Genomic DNA, 27416 nt, shown 5'->3' on the forward strand with positions numbered 1-27416 from the left:
TAAAGGGGATTTATTCCGAGCATTGTTTAGGAAAGTACAGCGAGCAAACTCGCCGGTGTTTATTACAGTATACTGCAGCACGTTTGAAAAGCTCTACGCTGAATCGGAGGTTCCCTGAGGAGCGAAAGAACAGCTGTTACAACACTCACAATACAAACAACGAATGGCATTTTTACAGTGTTTTCTCAAGAGTATATAATGACTGAGTTCAAATCTAGGGCATTAACTCAAGTACTGCCACCTTCAGAGAGGAAAATAGAACATCAGCATAAAATACCACGCTAAATACACTACATATCTTTGTCTGCTTCTGTATTATTAATCTATATTTCACACGGATAATGCTATTTTCTTTTGAAGATTCCTTCAGCATGGTGATGTGAACAATCGGGGTACCTTTCCACCATGTGGACTCACGCTGCGCTTCTGTCACGAAACCAGTCTACAGCGCAGTCAAGTCACAGGCTAGTGTGAGAGAGATCTCACCAGTTCTCATCATAAGTGAGGACATCTGCGCAACACTGTTTTTTTCTTGTCAGGTGGTTTAAGGACACAACATGTTGAGAAAAATCAGTTTTTATTTAATCCGTTAGAAAGACAGGTTTATAGTGAGACACACAGCATTATCCCCAGACCTGGATACAGCCAGTTTTCATAGCTGCTGGAGAATAGGGACTTTTTTAATGCCTGCATGTGGCACTTTCCCTGCCTGTCTGGTATGATATTTGCAGTCAGAAAATTTACTGTCACCGAGTCTTGGGAAAGCCAGGAATAAATCTCAAAATGGAGGGATTGAGCCAGACTCCTGGCTAATACAGTGTCTACTTGGGATTGATGTTCACATGTTATGCTTAATGTTATGAGACCCAGTTAGTTTGCAGTGGAATATTAATGGAAAACAGTGATTCAGTATGTATGATCAGGTCAGTCTGAAACTGGTATTTAGTTATATGGCACAAGTTGTAGAGAGCACATGTGAGTGTCCTTTCACATTAATTATATTTTAATTTGGTGTTTCCAACTCTTTGTCCTATTAACCTGTTGTTCAAACCAAACCAAACTTCTGAAAAGACTCGACAGTGTTAACTGAGAAAAAAGGGGATGTGAAAAATACCAAAAAAAGCTGAATTTGGCAATTTGTGCACCATCAGTGTCTTAGGATTTCACTTATATATTTGGCTTCAAGTTTTACAGAACACAGTTGTGTATACGGATAGATCACTTCAAAGTAGATCAAACACTCCCTTAGTAAACCAGAAGAAGCATATTGTGGGGGATTTTTATCTGGTCATCTTCCACTTTAATGGCAGGCTTTGGACTTGCCATGTTTCCGAAGTCTGACGGGCAGCTTGCTTGAATTGAGCTGCCGTGTGGGTTTGGGGGTGTCGGAGTCCCGAATGGGGGGCCGGCAGCACCGGCACATAGAAGACGAATGAAATCACCCGCAGAGCCGGGGGGCTTGAAGAAAGAGGGGCGTTCTCGCTTTCCTCCGGTCGCGTCAGCTGCTCTGCTGTCTGAGGATGAGCAATGGGTTTCATATTGGCCTCATTAAAGCGGGAGATAAGAACAGAGTCTGTGATTCCTGTTAACGCTTCATGTCAAAGGATCCTAAAGCACTTTCCATTTAGGAGGGGATCCACTTCATCGACACATGGGAGCCCCTCTGCACCAGCAACCCCACTAACCAGCAGATCAGGAGCAGATGTGAGCTGAGTTAAGAGAGAGCTCTAGATTGTGCGAGCCTGGGCATTTGAAGAATTTAAGCATCACACCAGTTACCCACTCAAAAAGTGCCATATGATCTCTTGGGATCAAGCTGTCAGTATCATGGTTTAACATCACAACCAAACGAAGGCACCTCCTATCTCAGTCACTGTACCGAGACATTGGTTTAGAAATTCTGACGGAGCAAAGAGCGCCACCTACCGGTCCACCAGCACCACTTGCAGTGGCAACAACCCGATTTCCTTGGAGGCTTTCTATCCCAGGCCCAGCCTCGATTAGCTCCTGAGATCTGACGAGATCAGGTGACACAGTGTCTGCTAACATCTCTGATCACAATTCACTCTAAAACAGGGCAGATCTGAGTTCATTTATTTGTACAGCAATGAGCTGGGACATGAAGGGTCAATACCTGAGCTGACTTACCATCTGCTGTGTGGAGCTCAGTTTGACATTTCACATCCAAAGCAGTGCCTCTTACAGCATGCCCCCTTCATTAACTGCATATTGGCTTGAGTTTTTGTATTTTCTGTTTCAGTCCTCTCTCTCTTGTTTCCATTACTGACCTTACAGAGCTTCTGAGATCTGACAGGATCTTACACCAATGCAGGACAGCTGCTCATCTGGATATAAAAGACATCACCAAGGTGACACACATTCATTAAAGCCAAGTGGAAAGAAATCCGCACACAGAGTCACTATGGAGGAAAATAAATGCCTATTTAGGAATCCACTGCTCTCAGCAGTGTCTGTGCTGCCAGCTCTAGTTTATAAGGTGTAATACACTATTTCTTGATATATGCTCTTAACTGAGATGAGTTACTACTGCATTACTCTTAGCTTTGATATCCACATCCCATTGACAAGATATCTGAGGTGCACAATAATCAGAGTTGTGCTACAGAGTGTTGTGCTACAGACACAGAGAGGACTACTTTCTGCTATGACACTGATACGGCGAAGTCCAAGAGTTTTAAAACTTCTGTAATAGTATCCTATATGAGTCCATATATGTAATGTTTTCATCTGCAAGTTAAGTCCCCAAAGAAATTGAAATCAGTGGTGCACAGCTCCATTCCTGGCACGTCGCAGTGTCTCCAGATTCTATCCCACTCTGCTCTGAATGACCTAATTGGCCTAATCGTTAGTTTCACTGGACCCCCAGTTTAACTCTTTTCGAAGATCTACCAAGGATTTAAAACGACCCAGAAAACCTGCTGGATTCTGGACACTAGAGGAATGGAATGGTGCACCTGTGGTTTAAATAAATGACAGCTCTTTAACAAAGGGAGCGGGGGCGTTCAGACCCGCAGAAAGCACAGAGGGGAGTTTTTTAAAAACAGAACACGAGGTTCGACAGCTTTAAGCGATGTGTCATTCCGCGTGTAACCAGCAGGTGGCGAACAAGATGGTTTAAAACCTAACTGGAGCAAGAACTGCCATCCAGAATGGGATTGTGGCAGCGTTCTCAGGACTGGAAGACACCATGAGCCCGCAGAAAAGTAGAGCTAGCCCGAAGGTTTGACAGTCGTCATTAAACAAACGCAAGAATAAACTCGTTTGTAGACTATTGCAACGCGGGAAGCTGAAATACAGAACATGAGTGTTAAATCATATGTTTAGCGGAGTGCAGAACGAGGAGAAAGAGGAACTTGGCAGTACAGACTCTGAGAGACAAAAGGACTGCAGTACAGGACGAAGCACCTTCCGAACTTGCAAATACAACGTTTGAGAACATTTTTTTTCCTTCTGAAAAGACTCATAATTGGCGATTCTTGCACAGCTTGATTCCGGGGGGCAAGCACAGCCAAGAACTCATCCCTCTTTTCATGCAGTGAAATTCCGGTGGAAATTTAAGAAGCATCCGGATCCGTAGACAAAAGAACGGGAAAGCCTGACAAAAAACCCTCTCATGACCAGCTAGAAAACGGGGCTGCACAGCATTGACATAAAAACAAAATCTACACAGGAGTAAAAACGAAATGGGGTGAGTTATGTTGTTATTATTTTTTAAAACTAAAAAAAAATGTTGTTAATAGCAGAATGAGGGAAAAGTTAAGGATGGCGCTACATTGACCACATTGCTTCTATGTGGATATTTATAAATAAACTGATGTTTAAGAACATAGCCTCCTTCCAGTGTCTCTTCGCGGATTGACGAATACCAGCAATGCACGGAGAGTATCAGTTCATATTTGTTTTCCTCGCATTGGATGAATTTCTTTTGGGAGGGAAAAGTGCTTTTCTATGAGCTAGCTTCAGAACGTATCTTGACACGTTGCCCTTGGCGGCGTTTACGAAAGCATTCGTCTCGTGTTGCTGGATTAGTCTTTAAAAACCGCTGCGACAGTGGCTGGGTCTGATTTTTTACTTTCTTTAAACGCAAACAAACTTTGAAGCAGGACAGTCATGCTGTGGCTGTCAGTGGCGGAGCCCCCCCTTTATTTTACCGGTATGAAACTAATAAACGAAGTGCTAAAATGAAAATCTGGGACCTGTGCATGCTTTTAAATAATTACCCCCTCCCCCCAGCGCCAGACCTAAGCACATACTGTATGCAGTTAACGGGGCATGTAAGTATGGATCATTTATTTCGAAATATACGCTTTAAATCGGGGAAGCTAGTAAAATGTAGGAGGGATAAGGGAACAGGATTTAAAAGCAGCATAAAGGTTGGAGGAACGCCCTCCTACTATGTTGCAAGACAGCTGAAAAACCTACAGTATTTATGTCGCCCTCAAGTTATTCTGCTTAAGTGCTTTAAAAGAAACCTCTGTTGGGAAAACTTCGCGTCTTCAGAGCGTGGGAACACAGAGCTGAACATTCATATTTAATGAAACACAACTCGGGCGCAGAACCTTCACGCCAGGTGACATGACTGGAAAGACACTTGAGCGAGAACGTTCGCCAGCAGAAAGCCTGAGAGCTCCGCTGTGACCTTTCGCGGTCTCCAGGATTCCACGGGAGACAGTTCTGCGTGGGTTGCCCTGTCCTGTCGCGAGAGTTTTCGTCTATTAAAGCCACGTGGCAGAGACGATTTCGCCGTGCTGTTCGGAAGCATCGTGTTGCGTTCTAAAGTAACGATACCATCGGCGATTAGTAACATTTAATAGTAGCAGCGAATTGTGTAATTGGATCATAGGTGTTGTTACAATGTACGAAAGTGAGAGTATTGGAAAGGATCTTTCATGACAACTTGCATGTAACTGCACGGATATGTGGAGTAAATGTGCTCCGTCCACACACACACACCCGGCTTGATATAAGTAGGCTCACTTTCTTGTGCACTTTCTGTAAAACACGGGTGGGTGTGATTAGTCACGCACTGGAGCAACACAGTGGGACTCCTCTTGTGTTGCCTTTATGCCAAAGGAAAATTCTCCAGTTAGGACCAGCGCTCTTAAATAAAGAGAAGTTTCACCTAATCAGACGATCTTCTGAAATTCTCTGAAAATGTTTTCAGTAGCTGCATCAGGTGTCGTCTCTATTGTTCCTGAAGTTGGTTAGGGTGGAATAAGAAATAAGGTTCATGCCCTGGTATTGACTTGGACACTTCTTCTGAGTGGCTCTGTATGCTCTAGAGCAGAGCTGAAACACTATTCTCTGCTCTCTATCAGATATTGGCATGAAAATCTGGTGAATTTCTATCACCGCCTTCCCGCATGTGTTGTCCTATTGTTTGTGTCTTGCTGGGTATTACTAGGTTGTAATCAGTGACCAGAAATGTAATTGCTGTAGAAAATGTTCTTTCGCTGTGACCTTGTCTGTCTGCAGCTGCTGCTGGTTTTCCAGCTTTCTGATGGAGTTGCATGCTCTTATCCTGTCACTTACACCTTTTTTCCCCTTTTCTCTTTCTGCTGTAGAAAAGGAGCTCTTCCTAGCCTGTAACAATGTATCCACTACACAGAGAAAGGTACTAGTAACGTCCTTCGTGTGTGTGTTGTGTGTTGTGTGTGTGCGTGCCTCTGTGCTCAGTCAGGTAGTTGCAGGCTGTCCTGCCTGGGAGGTTGGGGTTGGGTGGGGTATTTCAATAAACACATCTTGAAAAGGAAGGTCCTTTAACTTCTGCTCTCCAAAGAACCCCAGTGTGTATTACCCAGGGGTTGTGGTCAGTTGTGATTCATATCCTGGGAAAAAGTTTGCAATAGTCACTTCGTTATGACCTACATTATTTAGTGACTGGTTCTATGGATGGCATTGCAATTACTCGTCTGCAATGGAACAGACCACATTAAAAAACTGTAGAGCAGTTGATCGTGGACATTATGCCAAGTAAATAGTTTATAACCAGTGGGTTTATTTAACATGAGTTCTGTGGCAGAAAGGCCATTGGACACTAATATATGGCTCCAGTGTTGTCTCTTATAGTGGCTGGCAGGAAACTGTCAAGCCCCTTGTGACTTTTATTGAGACGATTTTCTCTGATACAGAGGCAGGGAACAAGGTGAGATGCCAGACAGCTCCTGAAAGGTTCTGTTTCTCTCCTTGGAATAACTTTGCTTTTGACTTTGAACGGTATTCCACTTTCTAATGCTTGCACAGTCTTTCCTTACTGGAATAATTGAGTATGATGTTTTTATTCTAGTAATATTCTGTGCTTGTTTGTAACATTTGTATGCCTTTTGATGGCATTTTAGACCTGTTTGAAAGATGCTTATCAAACTGAAAGGACTCACATTGTTGCTAATATAGCACATTGTGCACTAATTAGAACTGTAATGCCTGGGTGGGCTTTTAAAATCCTTTAAACTAATACTCTGTCCTGTTTATGAGATTTATGAGATGATGAAGGCTTACATTTATGATGATTGGTGGTTTTTTTTTTTATTCTACCTGAATGGACAGCCTCTCAAAAACACAGCAGAATCTGTCTCACTTTTGAAATCTGATTCCCACACCGTCCTGCCTTATAATTAATAGCCCCGTTTGTGATCTGCAGAACCCCTACAGCTACAGCAATGCATGCTCAGATCCTGTATCTTGTCAGTTGAAAAGAAGCCTCCCCACCTGAACACAGGAACCTGTTATGGAAAAGACCAAGAGCTATGGCAGTCCATCACATTATTGCATTGAGCTGTAGGTCTCTTGCCAGGCTTCCTCTGTCCTAATGGATGTGATCAGTTGAGCCAGCCAGTCACATTAAAGGAATTTACAACCTCCAATTAAGCTGAAAGCCCATCTTGCTTGCAATGGGTCAGATCATGAATATAACTCGGGGCATGAGAATGTCTAGACTATGGCTGTCTTTGTTACAGACATAGATTTGTTTACAACTCATAAATCCTTTTCCCCATAATGCATGATGGTAGATGAGGTGTTTTTCTTTTAATATGGCTCTTGTGCACCAGTTTTCATGAGTATTCTGCATGCATTCTGTTTCGTGTTGATTTAACGTCATTCAGCGTGTGCTGTTGGTGATTCCCCGATTGTCTTCTGAAACAATCCCAGTAGATCTGTCTCTGGCTGTACAAGCTGTGGATTTTCAACTCCACAAGTGGCCACTTACGTTAGTTTGGAGTGCATTCTTAGGAACGCTTCAGGAGTTAAAATAAGATGAAATGTATGAAGAAGTAGGCTGGTACTCTGTTATATAAAAGTGTCAGAAATAAGAGCTTGCTGTCTTGTGGTTAGGGCTATATTCCTTAGCTGTGTAGTGTTACAGGTGCAGAACTAAGATGAAACGCACTGTAGGCTGCAGTTTTGGGTTACAAAATCACTTTAATGCTCATAGAATGAAAGAAACAACCAGAAATACCGGCCACATTGTTGGAGACCTTGGCCTGTGTAAATATGGGTTTTTCCCCAGCATTAATTCCTTTGTATCCCCCTGCGTAGGCCCTTGGCTTGCTCGTGTGCCGTATGTGTGTATGTGTGGGGGGAGTATTTGACCACTGTCCTACTGTCACCTCTCCTCCAAACAATCTGAGTCCAAGTATTTCCTTAATCCCTTTGCATAACCCTGAAAATGCATTGTTAGGTTGATATGCTTATAGGTTTAAGGCTCTAAGCTTTAAGCACAAGAATTTAGCATTCATCTGAAAAATGGCTACTATTGTCTCCTCTTCAATAGTTTTTTTTTTTTGCTGTGTCATGGTGCTGAATGGAGCTTCTCAAGTTTCCCAAGTTCTGGAATGTGGACACGAGGTTATTTTTGCTGTCAGGGTGCCAGTGGAATCAGGCCTGTGAAAGGATATTAACACACACGCTGCCTGGTCAGCCCCAACTCTGCAGGATTCGCAAGAAGAGACATGGGCTCATTGTGAGGGCTGTGTACTGTGAGTCATCCTTAAATACTGGAAAACTGGATAAACAAATATCGTTTTACATATTAAAAAATACAAAGGTCCTTCTTTTTTTGTTTCCCTAAAATCGTGCAACTTTGTTCCTTATTATTTCTGACTTGTGAAAGGTAATCTGTTCAGAGGTTTTGCTTTTATGGTTTTCAAATGGTGTGGGAATAGAGCAAGGCATTCACTTAGACTCTCAAGAGGAACTAGTGATTAGCACCACAGAATCTGGACTGTTTCATCTCCCACGTGGATATTCACTCAAACACTTTTGCTGAAGAACATGGGTACAATCCAAAAAAGAGATTCAGTTTAATAAGTGTTCTATCACTCAACCCTAAGTTTCAGCGCAAAGTAAATTATAAACTCTTGCTTTTTTCACCCAAACCTGTCTGCTAGGCATGAGATCTGCAGATGGCCACTTTTTGTTGTTGATGTTCATCCTTCCTGTGAATTTTCTTTTTTTCCTGCAGTTGGAGGAAAAGTCAAAGAGGTTTTGGATAGTCCTGTTGCTCTGGAAATGTGCTTTTAATCCACGCCGAGTGTTCGGTCTTTGCCAAGCTCGCGCCGTTCACTGCCTGGGGAGATCTCCCAGAGGCAGGGATCGGTTTCTGAACAAAAACAGGTTGAGCAGGACATCGCCTGACAAGTGAGAGATTTTCAAGTTGGAGGATTTTAAAAAGCTTAAGGTGCTCTTACAGTAGAGGGGTTTAAAAGTGTTTTCTCCCATTGCCACACATTTGCCTTTTATCATCTTGTCTGCAAGCAGACTAAAAATAAAGTACTTTTTTGTACTTTAATTTCAAGGCAACAGTTTGCAGTTGCTGAATTACAGGGTGGGAACCTACCACATTGGGATGAGAGAGTAATAAGACTGCTACTAAGAGCTATGGCAGTCCATCACATTATTGCATTAAGTCTTTTGCCAGGCTTCATTTAAGTTTATTTCAGACAGTGAGAACTCCCAAAAGAGGTTTCCTTGCAGTACCTAAAAAGTGACTAAGCTCCTTCATTCAGGCTTAAATATGTCTGGTTTCTCCCGGGCACAGTGATTATACAGTCACGTACTGCATACAGAACCACTGCAGAAGCAGTGAAGGGAATCCAAAACATCCTTGGACATGGAAGTTAACGGAGACCTGACCAACCACAACTGGCCATGTACTTTGGGATAGGGTGGGATTTGGTTGGCCAGGGTTTTCTTGGGCTTTGATGAAATGGTCACTTCTGTGTTTCTTTTTGGGGGTACTGCAGGCTTGTAGTGATGTCAGCGAGAGATGTGCTGCTCCACTAATCAGTGCTAACTCTCCTGTGGGGCTCTGTGCAGCTTGCTGCGTGTCAAAAGGTGAATGGCCCAGACAGGTGGGTGTGTTGGAGGGGGCTGTTAGTAAGGCCTCGTTCTCCCTGTGTGCTGCAGTAATCATGAGCTGAGATTGAGCCTTAAAACCCTAAATAGCTTCCAGATGGGATAGGTACATAACAAATGGCTGACCGGCATTTCCAAACGTAATGAAAAGTTCAATTAAAGGTGGAAACACTCACAGAATATATATGTAAAGAATTTTGGGTGTCTGTAATAAGAATCCTAGCTGTATTGTTGAGGCTAATTCCTTGGGAGTTTCACAAGATATTACTGCCTGAGCTACGTAAGACGGTCCCACACAAACAAAATAGGCTCTAATACCTTCTCTTGTTTGGAACGTCTTCCCTATTGTTTTCTCTTTATGCTCTCCTGACACAAAATCGTTCCACAGATTTATCACTGCAATGCTAAGTGACGACAGATGCCTCCGATCGAGAGGGGGGGGGGCTACCACCATGCTATTCTGAACACATTTCCGAGGTGATCACCTAGACCCTCTGCCTCTGTTTACACCCGTACAATGGCAGTCTGCATGTTTCCATAGAAATCAGCGACACGTAACAGTGGGGATAATTACTTTGTGTGGTTCCCATGAGAACACTATTTATATCTCCAGTGCCAGGCAAACTCGGCTCCACAAGAAAAGTAAAAGTGCCAGATGGCAAAGGTTCAAAAGCATTAATACTCCCTATCAGGGGGGGAAAAAACTCCTTAAGGTTTTTCAAGGGTGTTGTGGAGGTAGACTGTAAACAGTTGATGGTGATATTTAGCAACTTTAATATATTTGAACTTGGATGTGTCTGGGCTTCACTCTGTTTTATTGATTTCCACAGAACAAACTGTTAACAGACGGTCTAATAAATGGATACACACCACATTGTTTCTTTTTGTGTATCCATACCTAGCACAACATTTCTAACTGATTTAAGCACATAAAGGCCCACAGTAGTCATTAACAGAGACTCTCTAAAATGCTGCTCCTCATGAAACCAGCGTCTTCATACCTGAGCTTTATTGATTAACTAAAACCTTATTGGACTATTTGCTTAATTTTATGCTTTTAATAGTTTTGAGATCTTAACATTTTAACTGATTAATCTTATTTTAAAAAATCAATTTTCATGTTCTTTATAACTATTTTAATTAAATATTAATTGTATAATAAAAGAAGTCACAAGAATCAGGATTGCATTGCCCCTCCTGATTCCTCCTCAAGTTGAGACTAAGGGGCAGAAGCCCATATGTAGTAATATTCCACTTATTCTGGCTTGATTTCTGGCCAGTATTTTGACACCCAGGAATCCCCGATTCTGTCTGCCTCGCATTACCCCTCCCTTCTGTCTCTGACCTGTCATAGGATTGTCCTACACTGTTCAGTTGAAGCCCCCACCTCCGGCATCAGCTCCTCAATAGCTTAAGAACTGTGGGAAGGGGTTACAGTCAGGGCTTGAATGGAGAGTAATACTTCCCTTGCTAAAACAAGTCTTGCTATAGTTTCACGACTCAAGCCCTAGTTCCAGTTAAACACCCTTACCCCACCTCGAAGTCTGACTGTGACGGATCTGAGAAGCTAAGCAGGACAGTACCTGATTAGTACTGGGACAGGAGACCTCCAAGGAAGACCAGGTTGCTGCTGTTAGTGGTGTTGGTGGACCAGTAGGTGGCACTCTCTGTCTGGACCAGAAATTCCCATTCAGTTCCCCTAGTATGGTGACGAGGGTGTGCTGCGCCGCACCTTCAGGTGAGACGTTAACCTGATGGTATGGACTTCAGTTAAAGATCCAGTGGCACCATTTGACAGACCTGACGTGATAGTGCTGGTGTCCTTGCTGCCTAATGTTCAGCTGTAATTTCTCACTCCCATACCTGATCAGCTGTGTGGTAGGCCTGCTGGTGCATAGTGGCCCCTGTGCATTGCCCAGGTGGGGTCTGTACGTCAGTGTTGGATAAAGGGGGTCCACTGCTGTGATTGAAATCCTTCGGGATGGAAAGGGTTTTGTAAATGCAACTAGTAGATAAATGTAACAAGTGCAAGATACTTGCATATGATCTGTTTGTGACCCTTATAAGAGGGCTCGTGGAGTAAGATGACACTGTTACAGTGATGAGATTCCCTGGGGCACTCAAGCACACTTGAGCTCCCTACAGCTCTGCAGATCTTTTGGCATTGCAGGATTGCACTGGCACTGCAGTCAAAAGGCAAAGACAAGTAAGGAGAAAGTCATGCTCTCATTACCGGACACTGTGACAGCCAGACCACTGCTGGCTTCCTATACTGTTGACGCAGTGCTTTCCCACAGGTGATGAGGAAGGGTGGTGTTGATTATAGGTGTAGGGGTATATTTTCCTGGCAGGTTCAACCAATTAATACGCAATCACAGCAGGGAAGATTTTTGGCTTTTCAAATGTCATTAAAATATTTACGGTGTCTCTAGGATACCTGTGCGCTGTAGTGCCATGTGGCGCTCTCCTCTCAGAGGGCCCTTGACACTGGAACGCTGTGTGGTATGTGCAAGCTTGCCAGTTTGGACCACATGCTCTCATAGTTTCCCTTGCTCAACCTCTCCTCCCAGGCTATCTGTCCTGTTCGGTCCTTACACATGCGTAATGCAGCCACAGTCTGCCTGACAAGGTCAGTCTTGGTATTAATTTCAAGGCCTACAACTTTGCTCTTCTAGAGGTGCCATTCCAATGACACGGTCTTTTACTGTGCAGATGAATCTAGGCTGGTTTCATTGTAGCCCTAATCATTCCAAGAATTTATGTAGCAAATCATTGAAAACTGTAAGCAAATCATGTAAAATGTTGATATTGAGCAAAGCCAGTTTTTTCTAAACGTCATCTGATAACTGTTTAAATCGGCATGCAATCTAATGGCCAGACTTTAAAATGCCTACAGAGTAAAGAAACCCCAGGATGTAGTCTTGTTTTGGGTGCACAAAATGAACCAGAGGCTGGGGATCACTAGTTGCCTTGTTTTGACCTTCTGGTCTTTGTAAGACACTGGGGGAAATAGTTCAAAATTCATGACCAAAATTCTGGTTTATACATGTTATACATACATCCTTTTCTGTGCCTTGAAAGATTTTAACATTTTTCAAAACTTTAAAAAAAATTGGCTTTAGACACAAAATAAATAAAGCTTTTGCCACAAAGTTTTAATGTACTTGATGGTACGTTTTTACCTAGCTCATTTGTGGGTTTTTTTTTAATTGACTTCTGCCAAATGGAATCCTGTCCTCTGGTATGAAGTTTCTAGTGGGGTAGTGAGTCAAAGATTTGTCTGAATCTCGTTAGCATGAGGACCGTCCCCTGCTGGGTGAGGTAACGCATATAAGAACAGAAGAGGTTAGAAATGAAAGGCCATTCAGCCTGTCTTCCCCTTAGAAAGAATTAGTAGTTAATCAGTCCAAGGATCTTATCCAGCTGTTTGTTGAATGAAGCCTGGGTATCGGCTTCAACCACATGGCTGGTTAGCTTGTTCCTGACTCTATAGCCATTTGGGTAACGAAGAGGCTCCTATTCTCACTTGAAAATGCGCCTTCTTTATTTTCCACTTGTTTCTCTCTTCATGGTAGTATGGGAACTGTCTGAATGCCAGCTGTATCTGAGCCAACAGTGCTTATCGAACGTGTAGGTGAGACAGGTATGCATTTATTCTTTCAAATACTGTATGATAGTTTACAGAGTGGATTTATCCAGAAGTGTAATGGAAGAATCCATATCTCTGCAATTTACCTTAATTCCCTGTTAATGTGTGTGTACAGCTATGACTCGAACCTCAATATAGATGTGAGATTCCAAATCAAATCCCTAGTCCTCGTTGTCAGTGCGGCAAAACAAATTCAAATTTGGTTTCCCGTTTGACTGGGATTAGCGCAGACATTTTCCACCGGCTGGAAGAGAGGGGAGCAATTTAAAATTCCACTGGAAAAGCTTGAACGCAAGAGAATCGCCTCTGTTCCCCAGGAACGACTGAAGAGCCATGGGGAACTACCTCACACAGTCTTTGCTCTCTGTTTAGGATGGCTCACGAAGTGACTCCCAGACTTTCTATGGTAATGGCAGTTGGAGAATCCTGCCCTGATTTCTCATTAGAGTTCGAAATGAACACTGTGTTGTTTAATAGAAGAGGAGCCTGTAGCTACAGTAGCTCTCTAAAATATGGTAAGAAATGGGTTATGCTGGTATGTTCTGTATGTAGGACAGCTGTCTAGAGTCAAGTCCGATTTCTGACTGGAGAGAATGCTAATGTGTGTGGCTGGGCTTGATTCACGTTCTTTCTTAATAGTCCTTGATGCTTGCTTCGACTCCAGCCAGGAGTGGAGGGAGTGCTTCTGTAGTTTTCGTGGGCATTGTGGGAAAGAATTAGGTCTCTTTCAATGAAACCCAGCCTGTTCTGTGTGGACCGGCTGACGTCAGACCGCAGAAGTCATTTTAAAAGCTAGATTTTACGCGGCTGAGCGCCTTGCTTTCTTGAGCGCTGATTGCCACAGAAGTTACCATGGAGCTGCAGCGGGCTGTCTAAATTGTCCCTTCCCTGTCGGAACCCCAGCAACCAATTAGAGCCTTCAGGTTCATGGCATTTGTATCCTTGTGGAAAACCGGTATGGGCCTGAAATGCATTTCATAGCTTTAACCTACTAATGTGCTGTCCACCTGCAGCGAGAGTGACGTTAAACAGATTTAGTATTAAGCTTTTCCAGTTTAAAAAGAAAAAAAGTAGAAACAGCATTTGCTTGATCATATAGGAACAGTCTCATTCTGACATGAAAGTTAGTCACACATCTGGCTCGGTCCTTTTTTCTTAATTAATGCCCTTGCTAACAAACATTACTGGTGCCGTAGTGTCTTGTGTTCAGGTACTTGACGGTCATTTTTGTAAAGATCAGGGATAAGGAGTTGATTCATATCCTGCTTATTTTAAAGGGCTTTTGGAAATGGATTTCTTGGCTCTGATAAGGAATCTAGTTTTCACTTGTTAGATGCGGATGTCCTGTCAGTGGTTGCTTTTTCTTTTTAACACCTCTTGTTGGAGGTTAGAGATGCAAAATGTAATTGAGGACTAAAATAATCACTAAAGTGTTGTCAAAAACATTTTCTTTATTTGGTATCGAGCATCTTTTGTTTTTGTTTGTGAAAGGATTGTGCACAAGGGAAACTCATTTGTCGATCAGACTTGTCTGTCTAGGATGCTCAGTGAAAAGAGACAGATGTTCAGGAAAGGCAGCAATTTGTTTTTTTAATTTTCACACCCATCACTCCAAAATGAACACTCTCATTATCTGTTAGCTTCTAAATTGAGATTTAGTCTTCAGTGCTCCATTTGTGCGTTTGTAGAATGTGTTTTTCAGAGCAACTGGGTTACAGAACGCATTACTTAAAAAGAACCGACATGACAGAGTCCTAGCTGGATGTGGAGCAAGTCCGAAGTAAAACAGGGAATTGTAATGTCTTGCTCTCAACTCATTGTGGCGTTTTTGAATTTCCTGTCTCCTGTTTCTCGGCAGGGAGCAGCCGATCTTCAGTTGCAGGGCTCACGTCTTTCAGATCGATCCGGCCACAAAGAGGAACTGGATCCCCGCCAGCAAGCACGCTGTCACCGTGTCCTTCTTCTACGATGCCACGAGAAATGTGTACCGGATCATCAGCGTTGGGGGCACGAAGGCGAGTTTCCCCACGCGTCCCTTGTTTCAGAATGAATGAATGCGAAATACTCCAGTCGGGACAATGGGCTGCCACTGGGGCTCGTTAATTAACACCTCAAGCCTGATCACCCTGCTTTGCAGCAACTGCAGATCCTCTCTTGCCCTTGTATCCTCTCTGATACAATTCCTGCATTAATGACCATTGTATCTCATTATAGCGCAGTCCAGGGTAAAGTGTTAACAATCCATCATTCTGTCTAACCCGCGTGATGGAAATAGCATCCTTGTTCCTGTGCAACCGAGGAAGCATTTTCCCCAGCTGTAACATTGCAGTTTAGAAGCCATAGAAGCCAAAAGGATTATTTTTGTCCTGAAATGGTTTTTCCTGGATGCTGTAAGTTCATGCTGAGCTGGACTTGCCAGGAGTATGGTTTTTCTTATTTTGTCACATTTCAGTTCTGGGCTTGCGGGGAAAAAAAATCTTCTTTCTGGCTGGTGTCTCTGTTAGCTAGATAAGACGGTGGAATTAGAAGGGCTCGGCTTTTCAGCCTCAGAGGTGCTAGTTCCCTGGATGTAGTTTCTCAAGAAGAAGATTCACAGGAGAAGCCAACACAAGCGATTCTTGCAGAATTAGCATCCTGTTTTAATTGCGAAGTGGTGTTAATGAAGGCGGTGTACCTGGGATGCGTTTTCTCACCTCGTGAGTCTCACTCGGTTGTCGGAGAAGCTGACAGACTCTGTGAACGCGCGCTCGTGTTGGCACAGCTGGAAGACCTGATTACTAACAATAGGAGCTTAGACCTCTGGGATGGCCTACGATGTAATCCTCTTCTGACCCCGGGTTCGGGCCAGGTGTTCCTCAGTGCTGTGTTCTTCCTTTGCATAGCAGATCTTCAAACATGTGGACCAAAACAAAATCCCTCCCGAATTATTGTATAATCATTTCTTTAAAAAGGTCCCGATAGAATATGGGAACGTTTGCCTGCTTTTCTGATGGGTTGCGATACAGAGAGCATGGGGTTATTAATATTAAGACGGGTGTGATAGACATGTCTTGGCAATAATGCACACATAAAATGGGATTGAAGGAGAGCTCAGTGTACATTTAAAAGTCCTACAAGAAGCTTTAAACATCAATCTTGGTGTGCAAGCTCTTCCGATAAATTTAACATTCTCGAGATTAGGGGGCTCTCTTTCGGCATGGTTCTCACATTTGTGTGATCTTTAATTGCAAACATGCACTCTGTGAGAGGGCCACTGCAAAATGTCCCGTAGAAGACGCAGGACAAAGACTCGAATTGCAGAAGTCAGGCTCCCTTCTTGCAGCCAGGTGAAGGAGAATGGGGCATCGCCACCGCCAGCAGGACCCAGAGGGTGTGAGTCCTCGATCAGCGATGCCTGGTGGGCGTGGGAGACTGGGCTCCAGAATCATAACTGGAAGGTTGAAGGCTCAAATCAAATACTCCTTAAAGCCCTGGAATGGGAGTGTTTGTGATCTCTGCTCTGTCCTGTCCCAGGCCAAAGCCTGCAGCTCTCCATCCTATAATTTATCCATTTTAATACAAGCGGGTTTCTGATTGCCTTCGTTTTACATCTGCAGGCGATTATCAACAGCACCATTACGCCCAACATGACGTTCACCAAGACATCGCAGAAGTTTGGCCAGTGGGCAGACAGCCGAGCAAACACTGTGTATGGCCTGGGGTTTGCTTCAGAGCAGCAGCTGCATCAGGTACAGCTAGCACAGTAAATCAGTGGAGCAATGACAGGGATCTTTTAAGAGTCATGGGGGATGCAGCTGTTCAGAGCTGAAAGTCTGTTTTTTTTAAATGAGCTCTCGATCAAATGCAGCGATCTGTCATTAGACCAGCTTAATTTGTTCCTCAAAAACTGAAAGGTGAAAACTCTTATAACAGAAATTAAATTGCAATTACTTTCCATGTTACTTAAGCACGAACCAGTACTTAAGCATGAAAACAATAATATTCCTGGCTAATTATTTGAGTTACATGCTTAAAGTCATGAGCTGATGCATAAACAATAAACAGTTGCATTCTTACAGTCAATAGCAAAGCCATATACGTGGTACTGTCCTATAGTATATGCACTTAAAACACTCAAGACTTTAGTATAAAACAGTTAAAATGGAATAAAAAAAGGACATTTCTCATCCAAGAAGATCTGAGAAAATAAAAATCTCAGCCATGCTTCACAAGAGCCCAGCTCGCAAAAGTGAAAATCTGCTCATTAAATGGAAAAAAAAAACTATAGGAGTAACTACACCTCGTATAAACAGAAACTTGTGAAGCAGTTGCTTGTAGTGTGGTGTTCAAAACATACCTAGAAAGCCTGCGTGGGTTTGGCCTTAAAACATTGCATTCTAGGTTCTGCTGTAGAAAAGACTGGATGTCTCAACTGTATTATTCTGATTATATACTGATTGAAGGTACTGTACATCATCCCGGAAGGCTCCTAAGCATATCTGGATGTCTTGTAGATTTAAAAAGAAACACTATAACATTCAGTCCAAGTTTGAGTGTTATTTTCATCATGAATTTTAGACTGATGGATCATTTTTCTTTTTTTTGACAATCTACACATAGTGTCGTTATTTAACTCCATTTTATACGTGGTGGCAGTGAGGCCCAATGACTCTCACAGCAAGGAGTTATGGATTGCTTGTTGTATAGCAAATATGTGTTTTGTGTGATCAGAAAAAAGAAACCAGTAATAATTCCTCACACATCTATAGTTCCTGGATTCTCCACTCAGTGCTTTGCAGGTTTTGGGGATCCCCTCCACCACCACCAATATGTCCACCTGTATCATCCATCTCAATCATCCACCTGGATGATGCGCCAGTCCTCTCACACACACCAGCTCTCAGTGGGGAGGAGAGCAGAGTGATGAACCCAGTTCAGAGACGGGGGTTATTAGGAGGCCATGATTGGCAAAGGCCAGGGGGAAATTATCCAGAACACTGGGGTGACACCCCTACTCTTTTCTAGAAACTCCCTGGGATTTTTAATGACCATAGAGTCAGGACCTCGGTTTTAAGTCTCATACAAAGGACGGTGCCTTTTTTTTTTAACAGTACAGCGTCCCCGTCATACTGAGCGCACCCTACTGGTCTGCACTAAGCAACGTTTCTTTAAGGTGGAACATGGAACTGTACTGCAGTCTTTAAGCATGGCTGGGCAACTGATGTGCCAGAGTGTGAGAGATTTGTGTCTCGCTTCTTTCTTCGCAGTTTTCCGAACGGTTCAAGGAGGTGAAGGAGGCGGCACGTCTTGCTCGTGAGAAATCTCAGGACAAGTTTGAGCTGACCAACCCTGCCCTGAACATCGCAGCCCCCCAGGTAACTTGCAGACGGCATCTCTGTCCATATACTGCCCTCTGCAGGAGAAATGCTCAGAGGATGTTTATATTCTACATGTTTATCCGGAATCCAGGCTATGGAATGCACCTTAAATGTCCTTTCCTTTGGCCAACAATGAAATCAAAATCTTCTTAGAACGTCCTTCATAAGCTACATTGATGTTAAGAGCTTTTCGAAGGTTAATCTTGCACTTTCACTGGTTATTTCATAAAACCAGGAATTCCAGACTGGGGTTTGAGCCCATAAACCCCCACTTGTTCACTTTTGGTGGTTCTGATTGGGAGGTTGAGTACACCCTCTGTCCTTCCTGAGACGAACGTAGGCAAAGAGTTACTGTCGACCCTAATGCCTCCGGGGGAAGGAAACGAAGAAAAATGAACAGGTCATTTTTTTTTCTTGAGGAAAGAGAAGAACTAGGGCACTGCTAAAATTATCACATGCCCCTGTTTTCTCTTTGGCAGGATTTTTGACAAGGCTTGGGTAACATTCTGAGTCTTGCCCAGTGATCCACTGGACAAGAAACCGTCTCTTTTATCAGACGGTTAAGACTCAGTGTACAGTCCCTGTCCTGTACAGCCCCAATCCAAATAATCTTATAGGTCACCCGTCTCTAAAGATTGAGCACGTCTGTAAATTATAAATGAATTAAGCAAGTCAATTAGCAGCACCTGGGTCCTTAAGGGTTCAAGGTTATTAAGACTTTGGTCCTAAAAGATCTCGGAACTCAGTTTAACAAATTGCCTGCTTAAAAGGGAAAACTGCAACGCTATTTTTATATTTCGGGGTTAGAATGAATCGGCGTTGATGAGTGCATTTCAAACCACAATAAAAGTCAAATGGCCACAACTTCTAAAAGCTCCAGTGTTCATCACAAATGGATAGAATTTCCATAATGCCGTAATTGTCTGTGATTCCGAATGAGGCAACAAAACATCCGGTGAGGTATTAAGTTTTAAAGAAGCGGGTTTGTGAATACATCTCTTTTAATCTAATACAAATATCACTCTCGACTTCGAGACTGTTTTGCCCACTAATACTACTTACAGTAGTTATTAACCTGACATGCAGATGACTATGGAACACTTCTGTGCTGAAATTCTGCAAAACATTACAGTCATCACAGTGACTAGTGAGCAGGAAGGGCTGCTTCACATGACAATTTGTCTGGACTCGTGCTCTCCCCCGTGACAAGGCCAGCGGTTTGCAACAACGATTTACAGTACTTTCACAAAGTTCCCGATTTTGTGCTGAATTCGGAATTTGCTTATACCATTAATTAATTTTGTTACAGAGATGTAATCACCAGTCTGAGAAATTGAGACTGCAGTTGCCCATTAACATATCCTGATTAAATTGATCAGTCTTAAGAACATGATGTAATATACTTCTAAAGTCAGTGGCGCTGGGCTGGGTTTAGATAAGTCATCATTACTGTGGCTATTGACAAGTTCAATGTAAAAAATGGTTAGGAAGTTAAATTCAACAGTGCGTCTCTGTATTCTTATTTCTGTGGGACTTGGTCCAGTAGAAACCTGGTATTAGATATTATCTGGAGTCCTGTCTACTCGCACGAGTCTTATCCCAGTTTATTAACAGTGAATAAGCTTGCTGAGTATTTTGTGCATCTCTCGTCTGCTGCATGGGAGGGGAGAACAAATTCTTCTGAAAGAAACGTCGGAAAGCGGTTTGTTGGTGGACAAAACAACACGTGTGCGCGCGATAGGTGGTGATGAATTGGGGAAAGCAGTAATAGGTAGACCTTTGTGGGTGTAATTAATTTTTTCTACAGTAACCCCGTGGGTGTTATTCACTCAGCTTTTTAGAACAGGTTATTGTTCGTCTTCTTTCTTTTCTCCCAAGGTCGGAGTGAAAGGAGAATCGTAGAGAAGCAGGCAGGGCTGTAATCTGGCTGCCCGCTGTGTGGCGGAGGTGCTCTCGGCAGCCTGTAATTGAGATGCTTTCTTTGATCTGGAGCTCACTGACACGGGAGAGGGCTCTCATTACCGCAGTCGGTGCAAGTGCGTTTTGAGTGACGCTGAAGTCCGGTTCTAGCTGGTTAGGGCCCGAGTCCAGCGCGGCCTGTGGCCGAGAACAGAAGAACTGTGATGACGGAGTTCCGTATGGGTGCAGCTGACCCAGGAAGTATGGGGCTGCAGTGGTCAACAGCGCTGGGGCCTTGGGTTCGATTCTGGACCTGGGGTGCTGTCTGTGTGGAGTTTGTATGTTGTCCCCCTGTGTTTGCCCGGGTTTCCTCAAAGAGATCCGGTTTTATCCCACCGTCTGAAGAACTAGAGATGGGTTGATTGACTTCTGGGAGAAGTGTTAGTATTTGTGTCTGTCTGCCCTGCAGTGGACTGGTGTCCTGTCCAGGGTGTACCCCACCATGTGCCTGTTGCTTGCTGGCATAGGCTCCGGTTCCCCTGTACCCCTGAATTGGAAGAAGCCGTTAGAAAATGAATGGAAAATGAATGGACCCCTGCCTGAGCTTGGCCCTTTTTTTCTTTATCGTTTTTTCTTGAAATGTGTGGAGCGTTAAAGTGTTTTTTTTTCACCTCCTCTTCTTTCATTTTTTTTGTCCCCCTCTCGCTCTCCTCTGTCTCTGGTTCTCCGGTGGTCTTCACCTCTCCCAGCTGTCTCAGGTGAGTGTCCATCACACACTGTGAACCTTTTGGGGTTACTGCACAGTCCCCTCCCCCCTTCCCCATGGTATATTGGTTCTGACCTTGCGCAGAGCTCAGGGAGAAAAGCGGACTGTTCCATTACCCCGGGGGGTGCGCCGTGTGAAGTGCCACTATGGCACAAATCATAACTGATTCCATGCAAAACAATACTATGTTAAAGACATTAAATATACTGTATGCTACCAGACAATTTCACTCATAAATGTTGCTTTTCCCCTTTACCATGGGAGATCAATGCCAAAGACAATAGGGTTCCACATTTTTCAATAAACTGAACTGTTTAGTGGACTCCAGACATTTTAGGGTTGAGAGCCACTCTGAATGTTTGGCTTTTTTGTGTTGCATAAGAAAATAACCCAAATTATAGTTAAGCCTGATACTTTGATGCTTTAATAAAATAATAATATTGCCCAAAGCCGTACAGTGTAAAAATGTAGGCATATGGCATTTATAAGAGAGGTTTTCCTCATACAGATATATAAGGGTCCACATGAATGCATCTTAATGGAGCTGTGCTCACTGCAAGGAACGTGTGAATTATTTATGTGGAAGTGCACAAGTAGGCTGAGCTGAATGTTGAGGGTTTTTTTTTCTTATCGTGGGGGTTTAATAACGTCACGGGTCACCTTGAATTGTTAAACCAAGAACGACGACGGAAAAAAGGCTAGTGAAATTCTTCTTGGCCTGGAGGCCTGCCATCTGGACTCCAGGATTTGTGTGCAGGATGGAGTTGAGTGGACAGACCTGGGACGGGGCAGATGTCTCTGCCCCTGCGGCAGCATCCCTCTATAGTCGTAGTCCAGATAGTGGCAGCAGTAGGAGGGCAAATGTTTTCTGTGAAACCGGAGTTTCATTTGTCACTGAACTCCTTGTGTTAACCTCTTACACCTCTACTAGTTACTCTTCGCAAAAACTGTTACGTAGACATAGACCTTAATTATTCCTTGGGAGGGGTCTGACACACCCCCCTCCCGACACTCCCCATCTGGCCAAGAGCACCTCAGGGGGGCTCCTCGTACCTCAGAGGAACAAATTCTCAACTCAGCCAGCCTGAAGGGAGAAATAAACTAATATTTAAAACAAAACTAAAAAAAAAAAACTCCACTGCTTTCATCTAGGAGAAAAAAGCGGGTCCCAGAAAGTTAACGGCTAAAAACAACATAAGGAAGCCAAGCAAAGTATTGCATAGGCTTGTGCCAGAATAACAAGCAACAACAAAGGTCAGTGATCCTAAGGGTTTTCCGTCTCGCTCTGTCACCGCTGAGAAAAAGGCCAGAATAGCCATGCACAGTTCCTCCTTGCCTGTCTTGACCAGGACACATTAAGCAGCCAGCGCCTTGGTCTCCTGGTGTATTGTTCTGAGCTTCGGAACAAAAAAGAACTTGCGGGATGTCTTATTAGGAATGTAGAACGGTGTATCTGCGTGTTCTTTTTTTGCCAAGGACAAAATAGCCTCTTGAATTTAAAATAGTCTTCAAATATGTGGCGGACTGATATTCTTGTGATTTTTCTTCCTTGTTCTGGCTGCTCGGTGGCATCTCTGACCTTCCAGCTGTCTCAGGTGAGCAATGTGTTTCTTGTTCCATTCGCATGGCTGGAGTCCTGTTCTTCCGTGTTGAACAGTTGTGGCTCCGAACGCCGATCTGCACATGCGCAGGAACCTTTTACCCAGAAATTTCAAACTCTGTTCAGATGTGTACCAGGGATCTCGTTGACTGTAGTTTTCCCCAGCCTTATTAAATCGAGTTCAGAAGCCCCGGGAAAGAGAATTTATACAAATGTGTGGCACTGCTAAGCCTGAGGAGAATCTGGGTTCGAGGATGAAAGGTTAACAGCCTGGGGAAGTCTGTGGCTGAGAGTGAGAGTAAGTGGCCAGGCTGAAGCATGACTGCAGGTCTGCATCTGCCAATAATGAAAAGCTCAGGCCCAGTGAACACCAAACACTCCTAACGAGCCGTGGCCATGTGTCTTGTAGTAGGAAATTAAGTGCTACCCTTTTCACCTGGGGTCAGTCATTTTTATTTTTATTCTGAAAATTCGAACAAGACGGAGAAACATAAACAAGACGGCCAGACAATGGGGGATAAAAGCTCAAACTTCCTTATGCCTTTTTTACAGTTTTCTTGTAGAAAAAGTCCAAATCTGATGGAAATAATCACATAGGGATTGGGTATGTAAACCAACTGGGGATAAGTACAAAACCTGAGGTCCTCCTTCACTTCTGTTTGATCTCCCGCCTTATATGTGTACTTTGGGGAGATTTCTAAAATGTGTTGGGGCAGTTGGAAAGTAATATGGCATGATTTATACATGATCTTTAACATGTATAATTCAGCATCTTCTGTTCCCTGGGCTTTGCAGCTCTGCCTGGAGTTGTCTTGTCATCATTAATTTCACCACGGGGCTGTGTGTAACATCTTCGCCTGCTTTCATGGCCAAACTCCAGAGCTTTGCCATTTCCCTCCCCCCCCCCCCCTTTTCCCCAATCCATTTTGATTCGGCTTGCAGTCGGCTCGCTCGTAGAGAAACGGGAGCGAGGGGCCGGGGGCTGTCCCGTCCTGAGATACCAGCTCTCTCTGGACTCTCGTGCTGCCTGGATCGAGAGCCCTGTAACGCTGCTAGTGTTTGTTTAAAGGTGGACAATCCCTGCTTAGCAATGTGAAACTGAATCTGAAGCTGTTTTGACCATGAAGATGAAGTGGAAAGATGTTCTGTTACTCTGTTAGGTGTTCAGGCAGCCCCCATGTAACAGTCTCATTTGAGCCAAACTGGGATGATGACGGTGGCTAATCTGTGGCTACTTTCCGTTTTAAACCCCAGATGGTCATCAGTTGGTTTTTGAAGGGTGTGATGTTTGCCAAGGAACTGAAATGCCTCGGAGAGAAGAGACCACAGGCGTCTGCTGAGTGTCTGGACCCTGATGAGTCACGGGGTGTGTGTCGGTCAGTGTGAGCGCTCAACTCTCTTTCCCCCGTCCAGGACCTGTCTGAAGACCTGCAGTCCCCCCCAGTTCTTTGTGTGAATGGCCCCGGAGAGGACAAGCTGTACCGCAGTCAGAGTGCCGATATCGAGCTCTCCTCCGAGAAGGAGCGCCTGAAGAAGATGCTGTCCGAGGGGTAACGCTTCCTCTTTTTAATCCCCTAACACGTGTGGCTCGCTGCTGTGGCAGGAGGGCATCCTCTCGTAATGCATTTCACTAGGGAACCTGCAAAATGAAACATCTGTTTCCTTATCCCCTGCCTTGTGCTAGAATGATCTTGTGAGCTGTGTTGTTACTTGAGAGAAAGAAGTGGGACACGGACTTTGCTTTGGTTCGAACAGCTGTGAAGATAGCCCTGCAGGTCACGCCAACTGGTGGGATAAAAGTCTGCTACACTTTCCAGCTGAGTCACTTGCTCGTTTCATATTCTATTTCTGTGTTCGAAGTAATTCTGCATCTCGTTGAATTATTTACCTGGTAAATTATTCCGGTGAAGACTGCCTCTGCAAGGACTTTAGTCCGATGGCGAGGGAGCGAGCTGGTGGAGAGTATAGGGGCTTAACCACGGTGCTACCCTCCTGTGGTGTTGCCTTTTGGCCTGCAGCCTAATTGAATTGCCTGGCGACTTGTCTCCTTTAATTTGTTTTGTGGGACAGCGGTAATGAGCCAATTACCATTACATTTGTGGCATTGTAAATAACGCGCGAAATGAAATTACCCTGCTGGCTGTAACATTTTCTCTTTAATTGCATTGCTCTGATGCGCACCCAGGCCACATTACTTTTGTCGGGCTCTTACATAATGAGGTTAGTGTGTTTATTAGTTTTGCTGCCACGTTAGGATCAGAGAGCGAGAACACGGCAGCAAAGGGTTGTTGAAACGGAAGCAGGTAGATCATTTCCATATCCAGGCCAAATCAGGACAACCGGGCACATTTTATCCCAGTTTCTGTGGTGTTAAGCAAATGACAGAGCATGAGACTCCCCTAACTCACCCCTGGGCAAGATGCCCATACAAAACACAGCTCAGCAATCCTTGTCTCCTACTTGCACAGCTGAGTGGACAAGAACCTGGGGTACAGTACTTCTCTCAAGGTACAACAACAGTGTCTGCAGCAGGGATTCAGTCCCACAGCCCATCAGTTATGAGCTCGGAGACCAACCCACAACTTGAAACCGTACTGAGGGGTGCAAAATCAACGTGTCTTAACGGGTTGCGAGGAAGAAAGCAGAAAGTACCTAATTGCCTCAGTTTGCTTGTTTGTTTCAGTTGGTTCTGTGCAGCCGATTGTGGTCCATTTTGAGTCCCAATAAACTCCCCAACTAATCATTGGAGCTGTCTGAAGAGGGGGGCAATATTTACCCCGTTGTCATCTCCTGGTTCATTTCTACCCTTTGTTCAGAGTAACTTTTTAGAAAAATGCAGGCACCGTTCTGACTGGCAGAAAAACACTCTGTAACGCCACCCTGTTGAGGGCTGTTTGTACCAAACCGGTTTCGGTCAAGCAGTAAACATGGCCTGCTTCCCCATCGGACGTCCTAGCACTCAAACAATTTCTAGACGATATTGTGAAGAAGCAAGCTCTGCTGCACAGGAAGTAACATATATGCAGAAATTGAATTGCAATTTGCAACCTGTCTTCTGAAATTCAGAATCGAAAGTTCACCGAAAGAGTAAAAACAATCCCTGGCCAATAAAGAGACTTGGTTTCCCTTCTCTCTGGATAAGGATGCTGATGGATGCTTTGTCCCCGTTTCCAGGGTCATTTCCAGGAGGGTTCAATCCATAGAAAAGTGTATTTCTTATGCATAACAACATGGACACGCTACTTTTTAAGGGTATCATTGTTACTTATTTGATAGGTGAGTAGCAGGGTAATTACAGAAATCTCTAAAGGCAGTGCAATGGATTCGCTGAACTGTAATATATTTAGAGCCCTTATGCACAAGGCAGCCATAATTGCAAATTACCTACTGTTGCTGCTTCCTGTGTTTCTTTTACATCTGGAACCCGTTTTATAAGCTCAGAAAGGTCTGAGGCTATTCTTGTACTACCCAATTACAAATGCAGTCATTGCTTTGTGTGATCTCACAGGCTGAATTTTCCATTTTGTCCGTGAAATATATCTGGTCCCCTTCCATCTTCAAACTTAACGCCAGACAATCAGCAGATTCGGAACGATTTGCAAGTCTCACCTGGATTTGTTTTAATAATTTTTTGGGGAGAATAAGTTAATGAAGGCAGGTTTGACTTTGCAGCCATAAAAATTGTTAGTGTGTGGGGCGGGGGAAAAGTGTGTAGCATCTAAATGGATCTTCTTGCTCTTCGCTGCCAGACTCAATCTGGTGGTGTCGCATTAACAGGTGACCCTCCCTCCTCCCTCTCTCCCTACACCCCAACAATCTTACTTTTCTCTCTCCTCTTGCCTCATTATTCCACCTACCTCCGAGGTGTGGTGAGTAGGCTGTTTAACCCCCGACGAAGGAGGAGAAACAATCTGTCTTTAAGTGCTGAGTAGGATGAGTCACCCGCTGATGAAATGCTCAAAAAGCTCACTGTCCATTTCTGCTTTGACACGCACGGTGGTCGGAGACACCCCCTGTACCTTTTAGACTTCCCCTTTACTTTAGGATTCCCCCCCCCCCCCCCACCACCATCCTCAAAATCTGTTCTGCAACATGCTAGAGTGACAGGCTTTGAAGTCTAGTTGCCATGGTGAGTCAGTAAATGACTGTATCACCCCACCACTTCAACTGGTACAGTCACTCCTTATGCATAATTATGGAAGGGAGGGGGGTGTGCAGGGTTGGTGTGCAATGGGAGCTGATCTGATCATGGTGAAAAAGAACAGGACTCGTCTCGAGCCAGTCCTGACAGCGGGGTTCTCGCGCCACGGCCTGGGAGGTGCTTGGGGATTTGTCATGGAGGTCACCAGCCGCTTTGGAGGCAGGTAAGTGGGCCGGGATGCTCCCCTGCGCATGTGCCAGTCTCCGGGGCTGGAGCCCTGCCTGCTCACGGCAACAGAAAGGCAAGACCTGCTGCTAGATAGAGCAGCCCTGTCCTGTTCTCTTTCCAGGGTGGGTTTCAAGTGGATTACCTGTGCCGATCGCTAACTTTTCAAACTGTGATATTCAAGATAATCCCTAAAGTTTTTAGGTCCCTAATCCCTAAAACATCAAAAGGTAGCTAGCAGTTACTTGCTGGAACATGCTTTGGCAGAAAATAAAATGACATTTTTTTGTTAAAATCCCTGTCTTCTAATAGACCATATGTCTGCTGCATCTCTGTAACCGTTGAAGGCTGGGCAGCGTGCTTTCATTCCCTCCATGAGAGATGCTTTGCAGCGCTCGGAGCAA

At 44.1% G+C, this 27416-nt stretch overlaps 1 protein-coding gene across 4 annotated transcripts in view; it reads left to right on the forward strand.

Annotated features, from left to right (window-relative positions):
• The first annotated feature begins 3146 nt into the window (after positions 1-3146).
• The window catches only part of LOC148639032 (homer protein homolog 3), a 39647-nt gene continuing 15377 nt past the window's right edge, over positions 3147-27416 (forward strand). Inside the window, exons 1-7 of one of the 4 annotated variants that reach the window (XM_088621982.1) lie at positions 3147-3709; positions 5586-5635; positions 14883-15039; positions 16621-16752; positions 18271-18378; positions 21030-21038; positions 24060-24196. In XM_088621982.1, the coding sequence (XP_088478108.1) occupies positions 5613-5635; positions 14883-15039; positions 16621-16752; positions 18271-18378; positions 21030-21038; positions 24060-24196 (566 nt within the window). In that variant the 5' untranslated portion in view covers positions 3147-3709; positions 5586-5612. Of the gene's footprint in view, positions 3710-4096; positions 4296-5585; positions 5636-14882; positions 15040-16620; positions 16753-18270; positions 18379-21029; positions 21039-24059; positions 24197-27416 lie in introns of those variants that run through there. The other 3 variants (XM_088621983.1, XM_088621984.1, XM_088621985.1) reach the window with 3 other exon arrangements.

Source organism: Lepisosteus platostomus, chromosome 27 (assembly GCF_059453375.1).
Source record: "Lepisosteus platostomus isolate fLepPlt1 chromosome 27, fLepPlt1.hap1, whole genome shotgun sequence".
Taxonomy (NCBI): domain Eukaryota; kingdom Metazoa; phylum Chordata; class Actinopteri; order Semionotiformes; family Lepisosteidae; genus Lepisosteus; species Lepisosteus platostomus.